Source organism: Erythrolamprus reginae, chromosome 6 (assembly GCF_031021105.1).
Source record: "Erythrolamprus reginae isolate rEryReg1 chromosome 6, rEryReg1.hap1, whole genome shotgun sequence".
Lineage (NCBI taxonomy): Eukaryota > Metazoa > Chordata > Lepidosauria > Squamata > Dipsadidae > Erythrolamprus > Erythrolamprus reginae.
In genome coordinates, this window is record NC_091955.1 from 9,664,599 (window position 1) to 9,683,553 (window position 18,955).

General features: G+C 41.7%; 1 protein-coding gene across 3 annotated transcripts in view; it reads left to right on the plus strand.

The window, feature by feature from the left end:
* The window catches only part of NOBOX (NOBOX oogenesis homeobox), a 26,884-nt gene extending 8,790 nt beyond the window's left edge, over positions 1-18,094 (plus strand). Inside the window, exons 3-10 of one of the 3 annotated variants that reach the window (XM_070755228.1) lie at positions 1,634-1,740; positions 6,652-6,773; positions 8,781-8,902; positions 11,922-12,201; positions 13,394-13,665; positions 14,090-14,173; positions 15,116-15,460; positions 17,817-18,094. In XM_070755228.1, the coding sequence (XP_070611329.1) occupies positions 1,634-1,740; positions 6,652-6,773; positions 8,781-8,902; positions 11,922-12,201; positions 13,394-13,665; positions 14,090-14,173; positions 15,116-15,460; positions 17,817-17,887 (1,403 nt within the window). In that variant the 3' untranslated portion in view covers positions 17,888-18,094. The remainder of the gene's footprint in view (positions 1-1,633; positions 1,741-6,651; positions 6,774-8,780; positions 8,903-11,921; positions 12,202-13,393; positions 13,666-14,089; positions 14,174-15,115; positions 15,461-17,816) is intronic. The other 2 variants (XM_070755227.1, XM_070755226.1) reach the window with 2 other exon arrangements.
* Positions 18,095-18,955: the final 861 nt, after the last annotated feature.

Genomic DNA, 18,955 nt, shown 5'->3' on the forward strand with positions numbered 1-18,955 from the left:
GGGCCCCTCTAGGATTTCAGAAATTCTACTTTATTGTTATAGGGCAGGAGACTCCAAACTTGGCGATTGTAAAGACCTGTGAACTTCAACTCCCAGAATTCCTTCAGCAAGTTTTTTCTCCCCTGGTGTCTTTGTATTTCCCAAGAGTTGTCTACTTTCCCTTTAACAATACTTTTAATAAGAAGGAATCCCTGTGGATTATTCCTATATCTTCTTATTACTATACCTTCTTTTCTATTCTTTCATAGATATATTTTACTATGAGTATCTCCTCTATAGAAACATAGAAACATAGAAGACTGACGGCAGAAAAAGACCTCATGGTCCATCTAGTCTGCCCTTATACTACAGTGATCCCTCGATTTTCGCGATCTCGTTCTTCGCGAAACGCTATATCGCGATTTTTCCCACCCGATGACGTCACTCTCTTCCTTCCTTTCTCATCTTTCTTTCTCTCTCTTTCTCTCTCTTGCTTCTTCCTCTCTCGCACTCTCTTCCTCCCTCTCTCATCTCTTTCCTTCTCTCTCTTTCTCTATCTCTCCCCCTCTTGCTGGCGGGCGGCGGGCGGGCGGGCGGGCGAGCGGGGGCATCAGTGAGGAAGACCCAGGGAAGGTTCCTTCGGCCGCCCAGCAGCTGATCTGCTCAGCAGCGCGGCAGCAGCGAGGAGCCGAATCAGGGTTTCCCCTTTGCGTGGGCGGCGGGGAAACCCCGATCTTCGTCTGCTCGCTGCTGCTGCGCTGCCGAGCAGATCAGCTGCTGGGCGGCCACAGCAGCAGCGAGCAGACGAAGATCGGGGTTTCCCCGCCGCCCACGCAAAGGGGAAACCCCGATCTTCGTCTGCTCGCTGCTGCTGCGCTGCCGAGCAGATCAGCTGCTGGGCGGCCGAAGGAACCTTCCCTGGGTCTTCCCCGCCGCCCACGCAAACTCTACTATCTGTGCATGCGCGGCCATGAAAAAAGGGCACGCATGCGCAGATGGTGTTTTTACTTCCGCAACCCTACATCGCGAAAAATCGATTATTGCGAGGGGTCTTGGAACGGAACCCTCGCGATAATCGAGGGATCACTGTATTTCCTGTATTTTATCTTACAATGGATATATGTTTATCCCAGGCATGTTTAAATTCAGTTACTGTGGATTTACCAACCACATCTGCTGGAAGTTTGTTCCAAGGATCTACTACTCTTTCAGTAAAATAATATTTTCTTATGTTGCCTTTGATCTTTCCCCCAACTAACTTCAGATTGTGTCCCCTTGTTCTTGTGTTCACTTTCCTATTAAAAACACTTCCCTCCTGAACCTTATTTAACCCTTTGACATATTTAAATGTTTCGATCATGTCCCCCCTTTTCCTTCTGTCCTCCAGACTATACAGATTGAGTTCATGACGTCTTACCTGATACGTTTTATGCTTAAGACCTTCCACCATTCTTGTAGCCCGTCTTTGGACCCGTTCAATTTTGTCAATATCTTTTTGTAGGTGAGGTCTCCTACAACCTTCCCTATAACCTTCATCATGTATTTTACTGTGTGTGTAATAATAATAATAATAATAATAATAATAATAATAATAATAATAATAATAATAATAATAATAATAATTATTTTATCCATTGATTGATCTCATTTCCAGAACAGCTACAGGAATTGGAGAAAGCGTTCGAAGAAGACCGTTATCCCGACAACGAGCAGCGCCGAGAAATTGCTGCTTTGGTTGGTGTGACGCCGCAGCGCGTTATGGTGAGTTGATTCCCCGCTGAACGGCAGAAAAATAGGAGAACATTGTTATCCAGAAACATCGCATCCAATATTTCTGGACAACAATCCAGAGTTAATCACTCAGGAACCTAGGTTTAAAAAGCTTAGAACTACGTCGCCTTAAACACAATCTAAGCATAGCCCATAAAATCATCTGCTACAACGTCCTTCCTGTCAACGACTACTTCAGCTTCAACTACAACCGCACACGAGCACACAACAGATACAAACCTAATGTAAACCACTCTAAACTCGACTGGCGGAAATACAACTTTATTTTATTTATTTATTTTATTTTATTTATCCATTTGTCCAATACACAAATACATAGGAAGAAAAATAGGCATGTAGTAATATATATAAGGGTAAAAGTGAACTTAGAGGAGAGGATATATGAAAGGAAGAGAATATATATGATAGGAGAAAGAAAGGAAAGACAATTGGACGGGACGAAAGGCACACCAGTGCACTTATGTACGCCCCTTACTGGCCTCTTAGGAACCTGGAGAGGTCAATCGTGGAAAGTCTAAGGGAGAAATGTTGGGGGTTAGGGGTTGACACAATTGAGTCCGGCAATGAGTTCCACGCTTCGATAACTCGATTGTTGAAATCATATTTTTTACAGTCAAGTTTGGAGCAGTTCGTATTAAGTTTGAATCTGTTGCGTGCTCTTGTGTTGTTGCGGTTGAAGCTGAAGTAGTCATTGACCGGTAGGACGTTGCAGCATATGATCTTGTGGGCAATACTCAAATTGTGTTTTAGGCGCCATAGTTCTAGGCTTTCTAGGCCCAGGATTGTTAGTCTATTTTCGTAGGGTATTCTGTTTCGAGTGGAGGAGTGAAGGGCTCTTCTGGTGAACTGAGTAGTTGATGCATGGAACTCACTATCAGACTCTGTAGTATCATCATCTAACCCCCCAAAACTTTACCCTTAGACTCTCCACTGTTGACCTCTCCCGATTCCTAAGAGGTCAGTAAGGGGCGTGCATAAGTGCACCAGCGTGCCTTCCGTCCCCTGTCCTAATGTTTCTCTCTTACTAGTATCATGTATATAAACATTGTTATATCTTTGTATACTACCAACATGTACTTGTCAAAACAAACAAATAAAATAAATAAAGGATCTCTTCCCATCTTCTTAGAGATACACAAGGTCAGTGAAGGAATCCTCAACTTACGACAATTCATTTAGGGACCGTTCGAAGTTACAAAGGCACTGAAAGAAGTGCTTTATGACCATATTTCACATTTATGACCAGTATCGGGTACCTACAGATATGGATGAGGAGAATCACACTGGGACTAATATTTGAGCTGCGTGCACAGCTTTGGGTCTCCAGCAAGATTTTGCGCAGAAAGAAAAATATTGCGAGGAGATGGGCGCATCCATGAGATTTTGGCAAAAAAAAAAATTGTGCATGCACGAAAGCAAAAAAAAAAAATCACCAAAAACTCTTTCTCGCATCCCCTCGTGAGATTTTCCCTGTGCAGGAGCAAAATCTCGCTGGGATGCACATTGCCCTGGTAGCCACGGTAGCGGCAAGTGAGACCACACTTGGAGTACTGTGTACAGTTCTGGTCACCTCACCTGAAGAAGGATATAATGGAACTGGAAAAGGTCCAAAAAAGGGCAACAAGAATGATCAAGGAAATGGAGCCCCTCCCTTATGAAACCAGGTTGCAAGGCCTTGGTCTCTTCAGCCTTGAAAGACGGCGTTTAAGGGGTGACTTGATCGAAGGGTATAAAATCATGCATGGGATAGAAAAGGTGGATAGAGAAAAATTCTTTTCTCTATCACACAATGCCAGGACGAGGGGGCACTCCCTAAAGCGCATAGGTAAGAAAGTGAGGACAAATCAAGGGAAATATTTCTTCACCCAGAGGGACGATGGTTGATGGAATTCACTTCCAGAAGAGGTCGTGACAGCTGTCAGCTTGGATAGCTTCAAGGCAGGATTAGACAGATTCGTAGATGCCAAGTGTATCGGTGGGTATTTTATCTATCTATCTATCTATCTATCTATCTATCTATCTATCTATCTATCTATCTATCTATCTATCTCTATTTATCTATCTATCTATCTCTTTATTTATTCATTCATTCATTCATTCATTCATTTATTCATTTATTGGATTTGTATGCCGCCCCTCTCCGCAGACTCGGGGCGGCTAACAACAATGGTAAAAACAACATGTAACAATCCAATTTAATAAAACAACTAAAAACCCTAATTGTAAAAACCAAACATACACACAAACATACCATGCATAACTTGTAATGGCCTAGGGGAAGGAATATCTTAAGTCCCCCATGCCTGGCGACAAAGGTGGGTCTTGAGTAGTTTGCGAAAGACAAGGAGGGTGGGGGCCATTCTAATCTCTGGGGGGAGTTGATTCCAGAGGGCCGGGGCCGCCACAGAGAAGGCTCTTCCCCCGGGGCCCACCAAACGACATTGTTTGGTCGACGGGACCCGGAGAAGGCCAACTCTGTGGGACCATATCGGCCGCTGGGATTCGTGCGGTAGAAGGCGGTTCCGGATGTCCATGTGCCACCTCTATGTTGGTTGAGGCAGGCAGGATTCCCTTGAGTACCATTTATTGGGGGTCAAGGGAAAGTTTGCCTTTTTCTGCTTAAGATCCCCATGGACAATTGGTGGGCTACTGTGTGACACAGAATGCTGGACTCGATGGGCTTTGGCCTGATTCAGCATGGCTCTTCTTAGGTTCTTATGAACTCCTGCTTGCTTAATCCCCATGATCAAAATACAGATGCTTGGCAAATTTATTTATTTATTTTATACATAGAAACATAGAAGACTGACGGCAGAAAAAGACCTCATGGTCCATCTAGTCTGCCCTTATACTATTTCCTGTATTTTATCTTACAATGGATATACCGTATGTTTATCCCAGGCATGTTTACATTCAGTTACTGTGGATTTACCAACCATGTCTGCTGGAAGTTTGTTCCAAGGATCTACTACTCTTTCAGTAAAATAATATTTTCTCATTTTGCCTTTGATCTTTCCCCCAACTAACTTCAGATTGTGTCCCCTTGTTCTTGTGTTCACTTTCCTATTAACTTTATTTATTTATTGGATTTGTATGCCGCCCCTCTCCGCAGACTCGGGGCGGCTAACAACAGTAAAAAGACAATACAGTATAAACAAATCTAATATTAAAAGTAATTTTTAAAAAAACCCAATTTAAGGAACCAATCATACATACAGACATACCATGCATAAATTTTATAAGCCTAGGGGGAAGGGAATATCTCAATTCCCCCATGCCTGACGACAGAGGTGGGTTTTAAGAAGCTTACAAAAGGCAAGGAGGGTGGGGGCAACTCTGATATCTGGGAGGAGTTGGTTCCAGAGGGTCAGGGCCACCACAGAGAAGGCTCTTCCCCTGGATCCCACCAAACGACATTGTTTAGTCGACGGGACCCGGAGAAGGCCAACTCTGTGGGACCTAACTGGTCGCTGGGATTCATAGCCCATATTTATGATGGTTGTTGAATCCTGCGGTCATGTAATCCACTTTTGCAATCATGTCACAAGCCTAGTCAAAAGGGTAGCCAGGTTCACCTAACAACTGTGTCATAAGTCACATTTTTCGGTGCTGCTGTAACTTTGAATGGTCACTAAATGAATCGTCGTAAGTTGAGGACCTCCCGTCCAAATCCCCAGCCAACCTAGAAGGTTGAATTAAGGGATTCTCCTGCCTGTCCAAGCCACTCCGACTTAACTATAGTTCCTAAAGTCATATACCAAAATGTGCTAACTGTTAGCGACTACTTCACCTTCAACCGCAACAACACAAGAGCACAAAATAGATTTAAACTCAGTGTCAACCGCTGTAAACTAGACTGCAAAAAATACTACTACAGCAATAGAGTGATCAACACCTGGAGTGCACTACTGGACTCTGTGGTTTCTACTCCTAACCCCCAAAACCTTTAACCTTAGTGTTGTGGTTAGCTCTGGCCCAGCTCCTGCCCCAAGGACTGTGGATGTGGGGGAGACATCCACATGCTGCAAGCCTGTTTTGTCCCCGGTGGAATCTGATGAGGACGGCTCTTCTGACCAAGAAGACATGAGTGAGAGGGAGGAGGAGAGTGTAGCAGACAGCTCAGAAGGAGATCAATTATCTAGCTCCTCCTTGGATTCAGAACAAGAGTTAATGATACAGCCACGCATGCGGAGAGCGATGCATAGGCACAACAACTGAGAGATTATTATCAAAGAAAATGAGGCCACCTGTGGTTGGGTGAGGCTGTGGTCATTAGTGAGGCTGCTATAAATAGCATCCTGTGGGTTTGGCCATTGTGGAGGATTATCTGATCATTGTGTTTCGTGACTTTGACCTTTTGTGTGCTGATTTTTCCCCGCTTTGAAACTAAATCAGAGCAAAGTGTGTGTCACTTTGTGAAAGAAGAAGGACTGTGAATTGCTTCACAGCTGCAAGCTAAGTATCTCAGAACTGATAAGGGACTTGTACCAATTGCCAGTTTGTTTGGAGACGAGTGCTCTGTGCTATATTCGCTTAGTTTAAGTGAATTTTCATTATAAAGAACATTGTTTTGAATTTTCAAACGTGTGTGTGTCTGAAATTTGTACCTGTGAATTTTTGGGAGGAGTCTACCAGAGAGCCCGACAGGACACTTAGACTATCCACAATTGACCTCCCCCCCTTTCTAAGAGGTCTGTAAGGGGCGTGCATAAGCGCACCACTGTGCTTACCGTCCCTGTCCTATTGTCTTCTTTTGTTATTTTTTATCATTACTTATCTAATGTTTTATTCGTACAAATTACCATCCTATAATTGTTTGACAAATAAATAAAATAAATAAACTTTCTTTGACTAAAGACTTTCCTTTTTCCCCCCCAATAGGTCTGGTTCCAGAATCGCCGGGCGAAGTGGAGAAAGATAGAAAAACTCTTGGCGAAAAACGTGAAGAAATACTCTCTCCCAGCACCGGTATCACCAGTGGATTCTCAGCGAATGCCGCAAGGGTAAGAAATCCTTGCCTCTTACGTCCAGGACAGCTGTTGGCGCTTTCTTAGAATCTTGAACAGCTGGAGAGTTTTCGGGGCTCTTCTTGGAGACATTTCATTATCCAAACTACCGTAAAAGAGGGTGGAAATGTCGGTGCATCTTACACAGTGATACCTCATCTTACAAACGCTTCGTCATACAAACTTTACGAGATACAAACCCGGGGTTTAAGATTTTTTTGCCTCTTATTACAGATTGCTTTCGCCTTACAAACCCACCGCCGCCGCTGGGATGCCCCGCCTACGGACTTCCTTTGCCAGCGAAGCGCCCATTTTTGCGCTGCTGGGATTCCCCTGAGGCTCCCCTCCATGGGAAACCCCATCTCCAGACTTCCATGTTTTTGTGATGCTGCAGAGGAATCCCAGCAGCGCAAAAACGGGTGCTTCGCTGGCAACGGAAGTCCGGAGGTGGGGTTTCCCAGCGAGGGGAGCCTCAGTGAAATTGCAGCATCACAAAAACACAGAGGTCCCGAGGTGGGGTTTCGAGGATTTTGGTGTTTTTCTGATGCTGCGATTTCACTGATGCTCCCTTCGCTGGGAAACCCCACCTCCGGACTTCTATTGCCAGTGAAGCGCTTGTTTTTGCGATGCTGGGATTCTCCTACTGGGATTCCCCTGCAGCATCGCAAAAACCCAGAAGTCCGGAGGTGGGGTTTCTCATGGATGGGAACCTCATGGGAATCCCAGCAGTGCAAAAACGGGCGCTTCGGCTGGCAAAAGGGGGTGAATTTTGGGCTTGCACGCATTAATCACTTTTCCATTGATTCCTATGGGAAACATTGTTTCGTCTTACAAACTTTTCACCTTAAGAACTTCGTCCCAGAACCAATTAAGTTTGTAAGACAAGGTATCCGAATGCAGCCATTTTTACTGTCCCGAAGCCTTGCCCCCTGCCTGCAGACAACTTTTGAGTGCTGAGGAATGGCAAAAATCCCCATTTTTAATAATAATTATAATTATAATAATAATAATAACAACAACAACAACAACATTGGCTGCCGATCAGTTTCCGGTCACAATTCAAAGTGTTGGTTATGACCTTTAAAGCCCTGCATGGCATTGGACCAGAGTACCTCCGGAACCACCTGCTACCGCACGAATCCCAGCGACCGCTAACGTCCCACAGAGTTGGCCTTCTCCGGGTCCCGTCGACCAAACAATGTCATTTGGCGGGCCCCAGGGGAAGAGCCTTCTCTGTGGCAGCCCCGGCCCTCTGGAATCAACTCCCCCCGGAGATTAGAACTGCCCCCACACTCCTTGTCTTTCATAAATTACTCAAGACCCATCTATACTGCCAGGAGTTGAGACACCTTTCCCCCAGGCTTTTTTATATTTATGTTTGGGTATGTATATGTTGTTTGCTTTTTTAAATATGATAGGGTTTTATGTGCTTTTTAATATTAGATTTCTTTTTGCTGGAATATTGTTTTTATTATTGTTGTGAGCCGCCCCGAGTCTTTAGAGAGGGGCGGCATACAAATCTAATAAATTGAATTGAATTGAACTCAACAACAACAACAACAACAACAACAACAACAACAATAATAATAATAATAATAATAATAATAATAATAGACTTGTATGCCACCCCTCTCCGGGTAAATTAGGGCATTGATCTTCTGATCAGTCCTACCTAGTTGAGAATTTAGCCTCTCTGACGAGGAAATGTCTTGCTCTGTTTTGGAGGTTCTTCAGGTGTTCCCTTGGTAAGAAGAGACACAAATCAGCTGTAGGTAGAGCTCTTGCATCACAGTCAGGAGGTTTGTGAGTTCAATCCTTGGTAGAGGCAGATGTAGGGTCACCTGCTTGGGCAGGGGGTTGGACTAGATGACCTGTGAGGTCCCTTCCAACTCTGTTAATCTCTTAATCCTGTTTTCCACAGTAGAGAAGAAAGCCCAATGAATGAAGCAGTGGGGGAAAAAAATGCTTACACCATTTAGTCGTAATGTTTTATTTTTCTTATAGTACAACTGTATTGGCTATGGCTCAGGTGTCTGACGCGGCAAACGATCAACCTAACACAGTCGCAAAGGGTCCCTCAACGGTGAACTATTCTGGGCCATCCATCACATTGCCCAGTTCATCAGGTAGGATCTGTTACACCTTGTTAGTACTGTGTGTACTATATGTAGTTGGGTTTTTCCAATATATAACTTAAGCCAGCAATGTATGGTTAAAGGAATTACCATAGTGCTGCTTTAAGAGCTGGTGTTGCAATCAGCTATTGTTTAGTTTTATTATTTTATTTTATTTTATATTTATTTTATATTTATTTATTACTTACTTACCTACTTACTCGTAGAGGGGTGGCATACAAATCTAATAAATTATTATTGTTATGTCAGTACAACACAGCAAACGAGATCACCATGCTGGATTTTGTATTTCATCACCAGTCGGGCGCTACCCAAGCACCTAGGACTGCGTGATGTAGTGGAGAATTATGTTTGCCGATCCCAGTAAAGCGGCCTTTTGCAATTGACAGATGGAGATTTTGTCAATTCCTATGATTTTCAAATGTCCGCTGAGATCCTATATTATTATTATTATTATTATTATTATTATTATTATTATACTTACTTACTTCTTACTTACTTAATTACCTACCTACCTACTTACTTACTTGATTTCTATACCTTCCCAATTGTCTTTCTTCTCAAGGTTTATTTCTTTTGTTTCGTTTTATTATTTTATTTTATATTTATTTTATTTTTTATTTATTTATTTGTTTGTTTGTTTGTTTGTTTATTTATTTATTTATTACTTACCTACTTACTCATAGAGGGACAGCATACAAATCTAATAAATTATTATTATTATTACTTACTTACTTACTTACCTACCTACCTACCTACCTACTTACTTATTTATTTGATTTCTATGCCTTCCCAATTGTCTTTCTTTTGTTTCGTTTTATTATTTTATTTTATATTTATTTTATTTTATATTTATTTATTTATTTATTTATTTCTTACTTACTTACCTACTTATTGGGAGAGTGGTGGCATACAAATCTAATAAATTATTATTATTATTATTATTATTATTATTATTATTATTATTATTTACTTACTTACTTACTTACTTACTTACTTACTTACCTATTTACTTACTTATTTGATTTCTATGCCTTCCCAATTGTCTTTCTTCTCAGGGTTTATTTGTTTTGTTTTATTATTTTATTTTATATTTATTTATTTAATTATTTATTACTTACTTACCTACTTACTCATAGAGGGGCAGCATACAAATCTAATAAATTATTATTATTACTTACTTACTTACCTACCTACCTACCTACCTACCTACTTACTTATTTATTTGATTTCTATGCCTTCCCAATTGTTTTTCTTCTCAGGGTTTATTTCTTTTGTTTCGTTTTATTATTTTATTTTATATTTATTTTATTTTATATTTATTTATTTATTTATTTATTTATTTATTTATTACCTACTTATTGGGAGAGTGGTGGCATACAAATCTAATAAATTATTATTATTATTATTATTATTATTATTATTATTTACTTACTTACTTACTTACCTATTTACTTACTTATTTGATTTTTATGCCTTCCCAATTGTCTTTCTTCTCAGGGTTTATTTGTTTTGTTTTATTATTTTATTTTATATTTATTTATTTATTTAATTATTTATTTATTACTTACTTACCTACTTACTCATAGAGGGGCAGCATACAAATCTAATAAATTATTATTATTACTTACTTACTTACCTACCTACCTACTTACTTATTTATTTGATTTCTATGCCTTCCCAATTGTCTTTCTTCTCAGGGTTTATTTATTTTATTTCATTTTATTATTTTATTTTATATTTATTTTATTTTATATTTATTTATTTCTTACTTGCCTACTTACTGGGAGAGGGGTGGCATACAAATCTAATAAATTATTATTATTATTATTATTATTATTATTATTATTATTATTTACTTACTTACTTACTTATTTGATTTTTATGCCTTCCCATTTGTCTTTCTTCTCAGAGTTTATTTATTTTGTTTCGTTTTATTATTTTATTTTATATTTATTTTATTTTTATTCATTTATTTATTTATTTCTTACTTACCTACTTACTCGTAGAGGGGCAGCATACAAATCTAATAAATTATTATTCTTACTTACTTACTTACTTACTTACCTACCTACCTACTTATTTATTTGATTTCTATGCCTTCCCAATTGTCTTTCTTCTCAGGGTTTATTTCTTTTGTTTTGTTTTATTATTTTATTTTATATATATTTTATTTTATATTTATTTATTTATGTCTTACTTACCTACTTATTGGGAGAGTGGTGGCATACAAATCTAATAAATTATTATTATTATTACTTACTTACTTACTTACTTACTTACTTACTTACTTACTACTTACTTATTTATTTGATTTCTATGCCTTCCCAATTGTCTTTCTTCTCAGGGTTTATTTATTTTGTTTCATTTTATTATTTTATTTTATATTTATTTTATTTTATATTTATTTATTTCTTACTTGCCTACTTACTGGGAGAGGGGTGGCATACAAATCTAATAAATTATTATTATTATTATTATTATTATTATTATTATTATTACTTACTTACTTACTTACTTACTTACTTACTTACTTACTTACTTACTTACTACTTACTTATTTATTTGATTTCTATGCCTTCCCAATTGTCTTTCTTCTCAGGGTTTATTTATTTTGTTTCATTTTATTATTTTATTTTATATTTATTTTATTTTATATTTATTTATTTCTTACTTGCCTACTTACTGGGAGAGGGGTGGCATACAAATCTAATAAATTATTATTATTATTGTTATTATTATTATTACTTACTTACTTACTTACTTACTTACTTACTTACTTACTTACTTACTTACTTACTTACTTGATTTCTATGCCTTCCCATTTGTCTTTCTTCTCAGGGTTTGTTTGTTTTGTTTAGTTTTGCTTTGTTTTATTATTTTGTTTTATTAATTTATTTTATATTTATTTTATTTTATATTTATTACTTACTTACTTACTTAGTTACCTGATTTCTATGCCTTCCCGATTGTCTTTCCTCCCCCTCCCTTCTGTTTTTCCCCTTCGCAGCTCCCTTGGTGACCGGCAAGATGAGCTGTTACGACTCCACCCTGACCAAAACCACCAACTCTCAGGGTTGCTTCCTGGGCTCCCTGGCGGAAGAGCTCTTCCCTGCCATCCCGAGCCCTCCGCCCATTCGCAGGACCCACCTCCCCTTCAGCCTGGCCTTCAACTCCAATCACCACATCCTTCCGTTGATGCTGGACGATAGCCTGACCAGCGGATGCAGCCCTTCGAGCCAGGAGAGCAGCTCCAGCGAAGTCTTCACCTACAGCGTCCAGAGCCAAAGGTAAGCAGGTGGCCCAGATGCAGCGGAACCGTCTTCTGCCTAGTACAGCCCAGCGGCCGATAAGAGCCCACAGAGTCGGCCTTCTCCAGGTCCCGGCAGCCAAGCAATGCCGCCTGGTGGGGCCTTCTCTGTGGTGGTTCCGGTCCACCGGAGCCAACTTCCCCCGGAGAGTCGTAGGCCTATTGAAAGGCCCTAAAAACACAGCTCTGTTGACAGGCCTGGGGCCGTTGAGCATTATATTCTACTCTGGCCCGCAGCTATGAATGCATGAAGAATGAATGTTTATTACTGGGGTTTTATATTGTATTTTTTTATGGTTGTATTTTTAGTGTTGTGTATTTGTATAATTGTGTTGAGGGGTTTTTTTTCCGTTGTAAGCTGCCCTGAGTCCACTTGGAGAAGGGTGGCCTATAAATCTCATTAATTAATTAATTAATTAATTAATTAATACATACATACATACATACATACATACATTGCCTTGATTTTGACACCGCTGATTTATAAGGATTCCTCAGTAGTCCTGCCTCTAAACCAGTGTTTTTCAACCAGTGTGCCACGGCACACTAGTGTGCCGTGAGACATGGTCAGGTGTGCCGCGAAGCTCAGAGAGAGAAAGAAATAAAGAGAGAGAAAGCAAGAGAGAGAGAGAGAAAGAGAGAGAAAGCAAGAGAGAGAGAGAGAGAAAGAAAGCAAGAGAGAAAGAGAGAAAGCAAGAGAGAGAAAGAAAGCAAGAGAGAGAAAAAGAAAACAAGAGAGAGAGAAACAAAGAGAGAAAGAAAGAGAGAGAGAAAGAGAGAGAGAGAGAACAAGAGAGAGAAAGCAAGCAAGAGAGAGAACAAGAGAGAAAGAGAGAAAGAGAGAGAAAGAAAGAGAGAGAGAAAGAGAGGGAGGGAAGGTGGGAGAGAGAGAGCAAAAAAGAGAGGAAGGAAGGAAGGAAGAGAGAAAGAGGGATGGGGAGAGAGAGAAAAAAAGAAGAAGGGAGAGAAAGAGGGAGAGAGAAATAGAGCGAAAGGGAGGAAGAGAAAGAAAAAAAATTGTCCAAACTTTTTTTAGCGCCCCCCCCCCCCCCCCCCTCAATGTACCCCAGGGTTTTGTAAATGTAAAAAATGTGCCATGGCTCAAAAAAGGTTGAAAACCACTGCTCTAAACAACAACTGGTGAATTCCTTTCTTTCTTTCTTCCACCTGAGCATCAGTTCTTCTATGGATCGCAACTACCCCGAACAACTGGAGCCTACAATCAACCTTGAAACCGCCTGTTTCCACTCAAACAGCCTCCCTGGTCCACTTCAGCACAGCCAGTATTTCCACCACGAGCTGTCACACTTCCCAATCCATCTTTCCGGCAACACCTTGCCCAGCCTCCAGCTCACAACAGCTGCACCCAGTAAGTCCACCACCTTTTTCTCGCTTCCTGGAAGTAATGGACTTGTGACCTACGGACCCGCCGAGTGTTCCCAAGGTTCCCTAGAGCAGTGTTTCTCAACCAGTATGCCGCGGCAGACTAGTGTGCCGCGAGACATGGTCAGGTGTGCCGCGAAGCTCAGAGAGAGAAAGAAAGGAAGAGAGAGAGAGAGAGAAAGAGAGAAAGAAAGCAAGAGAGAAAGAGAACAAGAAAAAGAAAGCAAGAGAGAGAAAGAGAAAGAGAGAGATAGAGAAAGAGAGAGAAAGACAGCAACAGAGAGAGAAAGAGGGAGGGAAGGAGAGAGAGAGAAAGACATAGAGGGAGGGAGGGAGGGAGAGAGAAAGACAGCAAAAAAGAAGGAAGGGAGAGAAAGAGGGAGGGAGAGAGAAATAGAGCGAAAGGGAGGAAGAGAGAGAGAGAATATTTTTGTCCAAACTTTTTTTAGCCGCCGCCCCCCCTCCCCTCACTCAATGTGCCCCAGGGTTTCGTAAATGTAAAAAATGTGCTGCCCTAGAGAATCACGTAAGGACTCCCCTCGTACTACAGCCGCCGGCTGGGAGCTCAGGTGAGTAACTCCTAACCGAAGTATCAGGACTTCTTCCTCATGGGTGGGAGAAAGGCAAACAAAGGAACCTGCATCTCTACTTACGAACTTAGTTCGTTCCGTGACCAGGTTCTTAAGTAGAAAGGTTTGTATGAAGAAGCAATTTTTCCCGATAGGAATCAATATAAAAGCAAATAATGCGTGCGATTGGGGAAACCACAGGGAGGGTAGAGGCCCCGTTTCCTCCCAGGAGATTCCTAGAGAGGCCCCACGGAGGCTCCCCCTGTCTTTTCCTGCCCTGTTTCCTCCCAGGAGATTCCTAGAGAGGCTTCTCCCCGCCTTTTCCAGCCCTGTTTCCTCCCAGGATATTCCTAGAGAGGCCCCACGGAGGCTTCTCCCTGCCTTTTCTGGCCCCGTTTCCTCCCAGTAGATTCCTAGAGAGGCCCCACAGAGGCTTCTCCCCACCTTTTCTGGCCCCGTTTCCCCCCAGTAGATTCCTAGAGAGGCCCCACAGGGGCTCCTCCCTGCCTTTTCCTCGTCTTATCTACAAAAGTTCATAAGTAGAGACGTTCTTAGGTAGAGGTACCACTGTACTTGACTTCTTTTTATTTTTAACTATACTTTTTTATATTATTGTAAGCCACACCGAGTCCTTCAGGATTGGGCAGCATAGAAGTCAAATAAGTAAGTAAGTAAGTAGTAAGTAAGTAAGTAAGTAAGTAAGTAAGTAAGTAAGTAAGAAGTAAGTAAGCAAGCAAGCAAGTAAATTCTTGCTGGGACGCATCCACCCACCCATTAGTCAGCCATAGCTGCACATGCATTGCACCAGTAGTGACAATGAGTAGGAACCCCCGCTTGCAGCTGTACCATTAGTTAGAATTGTTTCTGGGCTAGTTATGTTGTGGGTGCCTTCTCCTGGGCGCAGATTAACATGGGGATCTTCTCTCCTCTTCCTTTCTTTAGGCTACATGCCTGCTTTTCAGCCGTTCCCGTGGAACGAGTTTTCTGCACAAGGCCCGCCCTTCACCCACTCTTTCTCTGCCCAAATCCCGTTTTCTGGTTTGGCGCCGATTGTGGGGAGCTCTACCCAGAAGGCCCCCTTTGCTCCAAACCAGGCGCTGCCTGCCAGTTCCTGCCTCCTCCAGCTGCCAAAGGCCCCCGGGCCTGGGGCCGCCTTCTTGTTTACCACCAAGCCGCTGGTGCCAACGAACCCGGAGCCCCCGTTTCAGCCGCTGGCCAAGATGCCGGCGGAAGGGGACTCAAACCCTGACGATGGTCCTGAGCAGATGGAGAGCGTGTCGCTACCAGGTTGGTGCAGAAGGCCCTTCCCCTTGGCGTGTCTCTGGCGGATCGCTCCTACCACCGTTACCAGTGCGCTGTGCACGCAGCTTCGGGCATCTTGCAGGCACGTGGGCGTGTCCAAGCAAGTTTTTGTGCATGCGCAGGGAGCAAAATGCCACACGAGGGGATGTGTGCATGTGTGTGTGAGTTTCTGGCAATTTTTTTCTTCTGTGCATGTGCAGAAGCATGCGCAGAAGCATGCGCAGAAGCATGCGCAGAAGCATGCGCAGAAGCATGTGCAGAAGCAAAAAAAATGCCAAAATCTCACACAGGTACGTGCCCCTTGTGTGAGATTTTGCTTCCTGTGCATGCCCAGAAGCAAAACCACACTGGGATGTGCGCGCACACCCGCTAGACACCCGAAACTCCGCACACAGCTCAACTTTTTCTACCGGTGGCAGCGTCCTTTACGGGGGGAAAAGAAAAAAAATCAAATTTATTTTACTTATTTTATTTATTTATTTATTAGATTTGTATGCCGCCCCTTTCCGTAGACTCTATAGGCCCGGGGGAGATGAATTCCCCCATGCCTGACGACAAAGGTGGGTTTTGAGGAGTTTACGAAAGGCAAGGAGGGTAGGGGGAGTTCTAATCTCTGGGGGGAGCTGGTTCCAGAGAGTCGGGGCCGCCACAGAGAAGGCTCTTCCCCTGGGGCCCGCCAACCGACATTGTTTAGTCGACGGGACCCGGAGAAGGCCCACTCTGTGGGACCTAATCGGTCGCTGGGATTCGTGCAGCAGAATGCGGTCCCGGAGATATTCTGGTCCGATGCCATGAAGGGCTTTATAGGTCATAACCAACATAACCAACATTTTACCGGTTCTGCGTACCTGACCAAATTTTTTCTACCAGTTCTGCGTAACTGACCGTATCCTTAGGAGCTCATCACTGCCCACAATGACCCAAAAGCCACCGTTTTGATTGCCTGCCCATTTCTTGGGGTTGGTTTCCTTATAGCAAAATCAGGGAACGATGGACCTTTTATGACTTGTGGACTTCAACTCCCAGAATTCCCAAGTCAGCCATGGATGGGTCATGTGTTCGAACCTGGTGCTTGTTGGACAACCCAAGCATCAGATTGCTCCTCAATTGCCAACCCCATTTTTTGATTGCACATTGCAAGTAGAATGCTTGGCTGCATAGCTAGAGGTATCACAAGCAGGAAGAGGGAGATTGTGATCCCGCTGTAGAGAGCGCTGGTGAGACCCCGTTTGGAATACTGTGTTCAGTTCTGGAGACCTCACCTACAAAAAGATATTGACAAAATTGAACGGGTCCAAAGATGGGCTGCAAAAATGGAAAGATCTTAGAAACATAGAACACTGACGGCAGAAAAAGACCACATGGTCCATCTAGTCTGCCCTTATACTATTTCCTGTCTTTTATCTTAGGATGGGCATATGTTTATCCCAGGCATGTTTCAATTCAGTTACTGTGGATTTACCAACCACATCTGCTGGGAGTTTGTTCCAAGCATCTACTACTCTTTCAGTAAAATAATATTTTCTCATGTTGCTTTGGATCTTTCCCCCAACTAACTTCAGGTTGTGTCCCCTTGTTCTTGTGTTCACTTTCCTATTAAAAACACTTCCCTCCTGAACCTTATTTAACCTCTTAACATATGTAAAAGTTTCGATCATGTCCCCCCTTTTCCTTCTGTCCCCCAGACTATACAGATTGAGTTCATTAAGTCTTTCCTGATACGTTTTATGCTTAAGACCTTCCACCATTCTTGTAGCCCATCTTTGAACCCGTTCAGTTTTATCAATTTCTTTTTGTAGGTGAGGTCTCCAGAACTGAATCTTAAGCATAAAACGTATCAGGAAAGACTTAATGAACCCAATCTGTATAGTCTGGAGGACAGAAGGGAAAGGGGGGACACGATCGAAACATTTAAATAGTTAAAGGATTAAATAAGGTTCAGGAGGGAAATGTTTTTAATAGGAAAGTGAACACAAGAACAAGGGGACACAATCTGAAGTTAGTTGGGGGAAAGATCAAAAGCAACATGAGAAAATATTATTTTACTGAAAGAGTCGTAGATGCTTGGAACAAACTTCCAGCAGATGTGGTAGATAAATCCACGGTAACTGAATTTAAACATGCCTGGGATAAACATATATCCATCCTAAGATAAAATACAGGAAATAGTATAAGGGCAGACTAGATGGACCAGGAGGTCTTTTTCTGCCATCAATCTTCTATGTTTCTATGATGGCCTTGGCTTGGTGCACAACCCAAGCATCAGATGTTGCTTTTGACTCTCTTCCCTCAACAATGCCTTCATGAGACTGACCTGACTCACTGATCCTTATCCTTTCAGATTCCTCTGAAGTCTGCAAGACCAGACTCAACTTTTCTCCCCGTCGGACGGGAGACGAAAAAACAGCCTGATTATCATTATATGATTATACAGACACATGATATACTTTGAATGTAAGCCTCTTGGAAACCCCAACAGAAGGAAAACGCCAGTAGACAAGACTATATGATTTGTTCTTATTGTTGCTGCTATTATTATTTATTATTGTTGTTGTTGTTGCACTTATTATCTGCTGAGATAAAGAAGCAGTAATAAATGAAATCTAATTCTTTCCTTTACACACGAGAATTATTTACACGTTGCAAATGGCTTTTACACCTCGATGAGCAATAACGGTTTTTAAAACTCAGTTTATTGCAGTCAGAGTCCAGAACAAATAAAAACACTCAGCGAATGTACGGTTAAAAATCCTAGTGTAAAATAATAAAATAACTGCAATCTTTGATACAATATACTTGGTCTAACCTGTAGTAAAATTACAATCCATAAACTGGCATGTAATCAGTTTTATAGGGAAAGGAATAAGCAGAGCAAAGGGTTTGCCATGTTTGTTATATAATGTATATATAATTTATAAACGTACACTGAGATCATATGCACCAAAGACTGTGTGTGATTGTGTGTCCAATCACAATTGGCCAATAAAAGAATTCTATTCTATATTCTGTTCTACAGTATATTCTATTCTATAATCTATTCTACAATATATTCTATTCTATAATCTATTCTACTCTACTCTACTCTACCCTATTCCATTCTAGTATAAAATTATAAAATAACTGCAATCTATGATACAATTCAGTCTGTCAGTTATACTTGGTCTAATCCAGTGGTTGGCAACCTTTCTAATGCCGCGACCCCTTAATACAGTTCCTCATGTTGTGGTAACCCCCAACCATAAGTCTAGTGCCTATTCTCCCAACAGAGCTTTAAGCTGGTTGGCAGAAAAGTCAGAGGGACACTCCCACTGTAAACGCCTGATTGGCCGGTTTATAAAAATATGTTCTAAGGCGCCAGAATAGAAGCTTTAGTTCCTAACACACACACACGTTGCTCTGCTTTGGTTTCCAAGGTGTGAAAAAGCAACAAAGTCCAAACAACACAGGATTTCTGACGAACTGCGATCAGATATTCTTCCA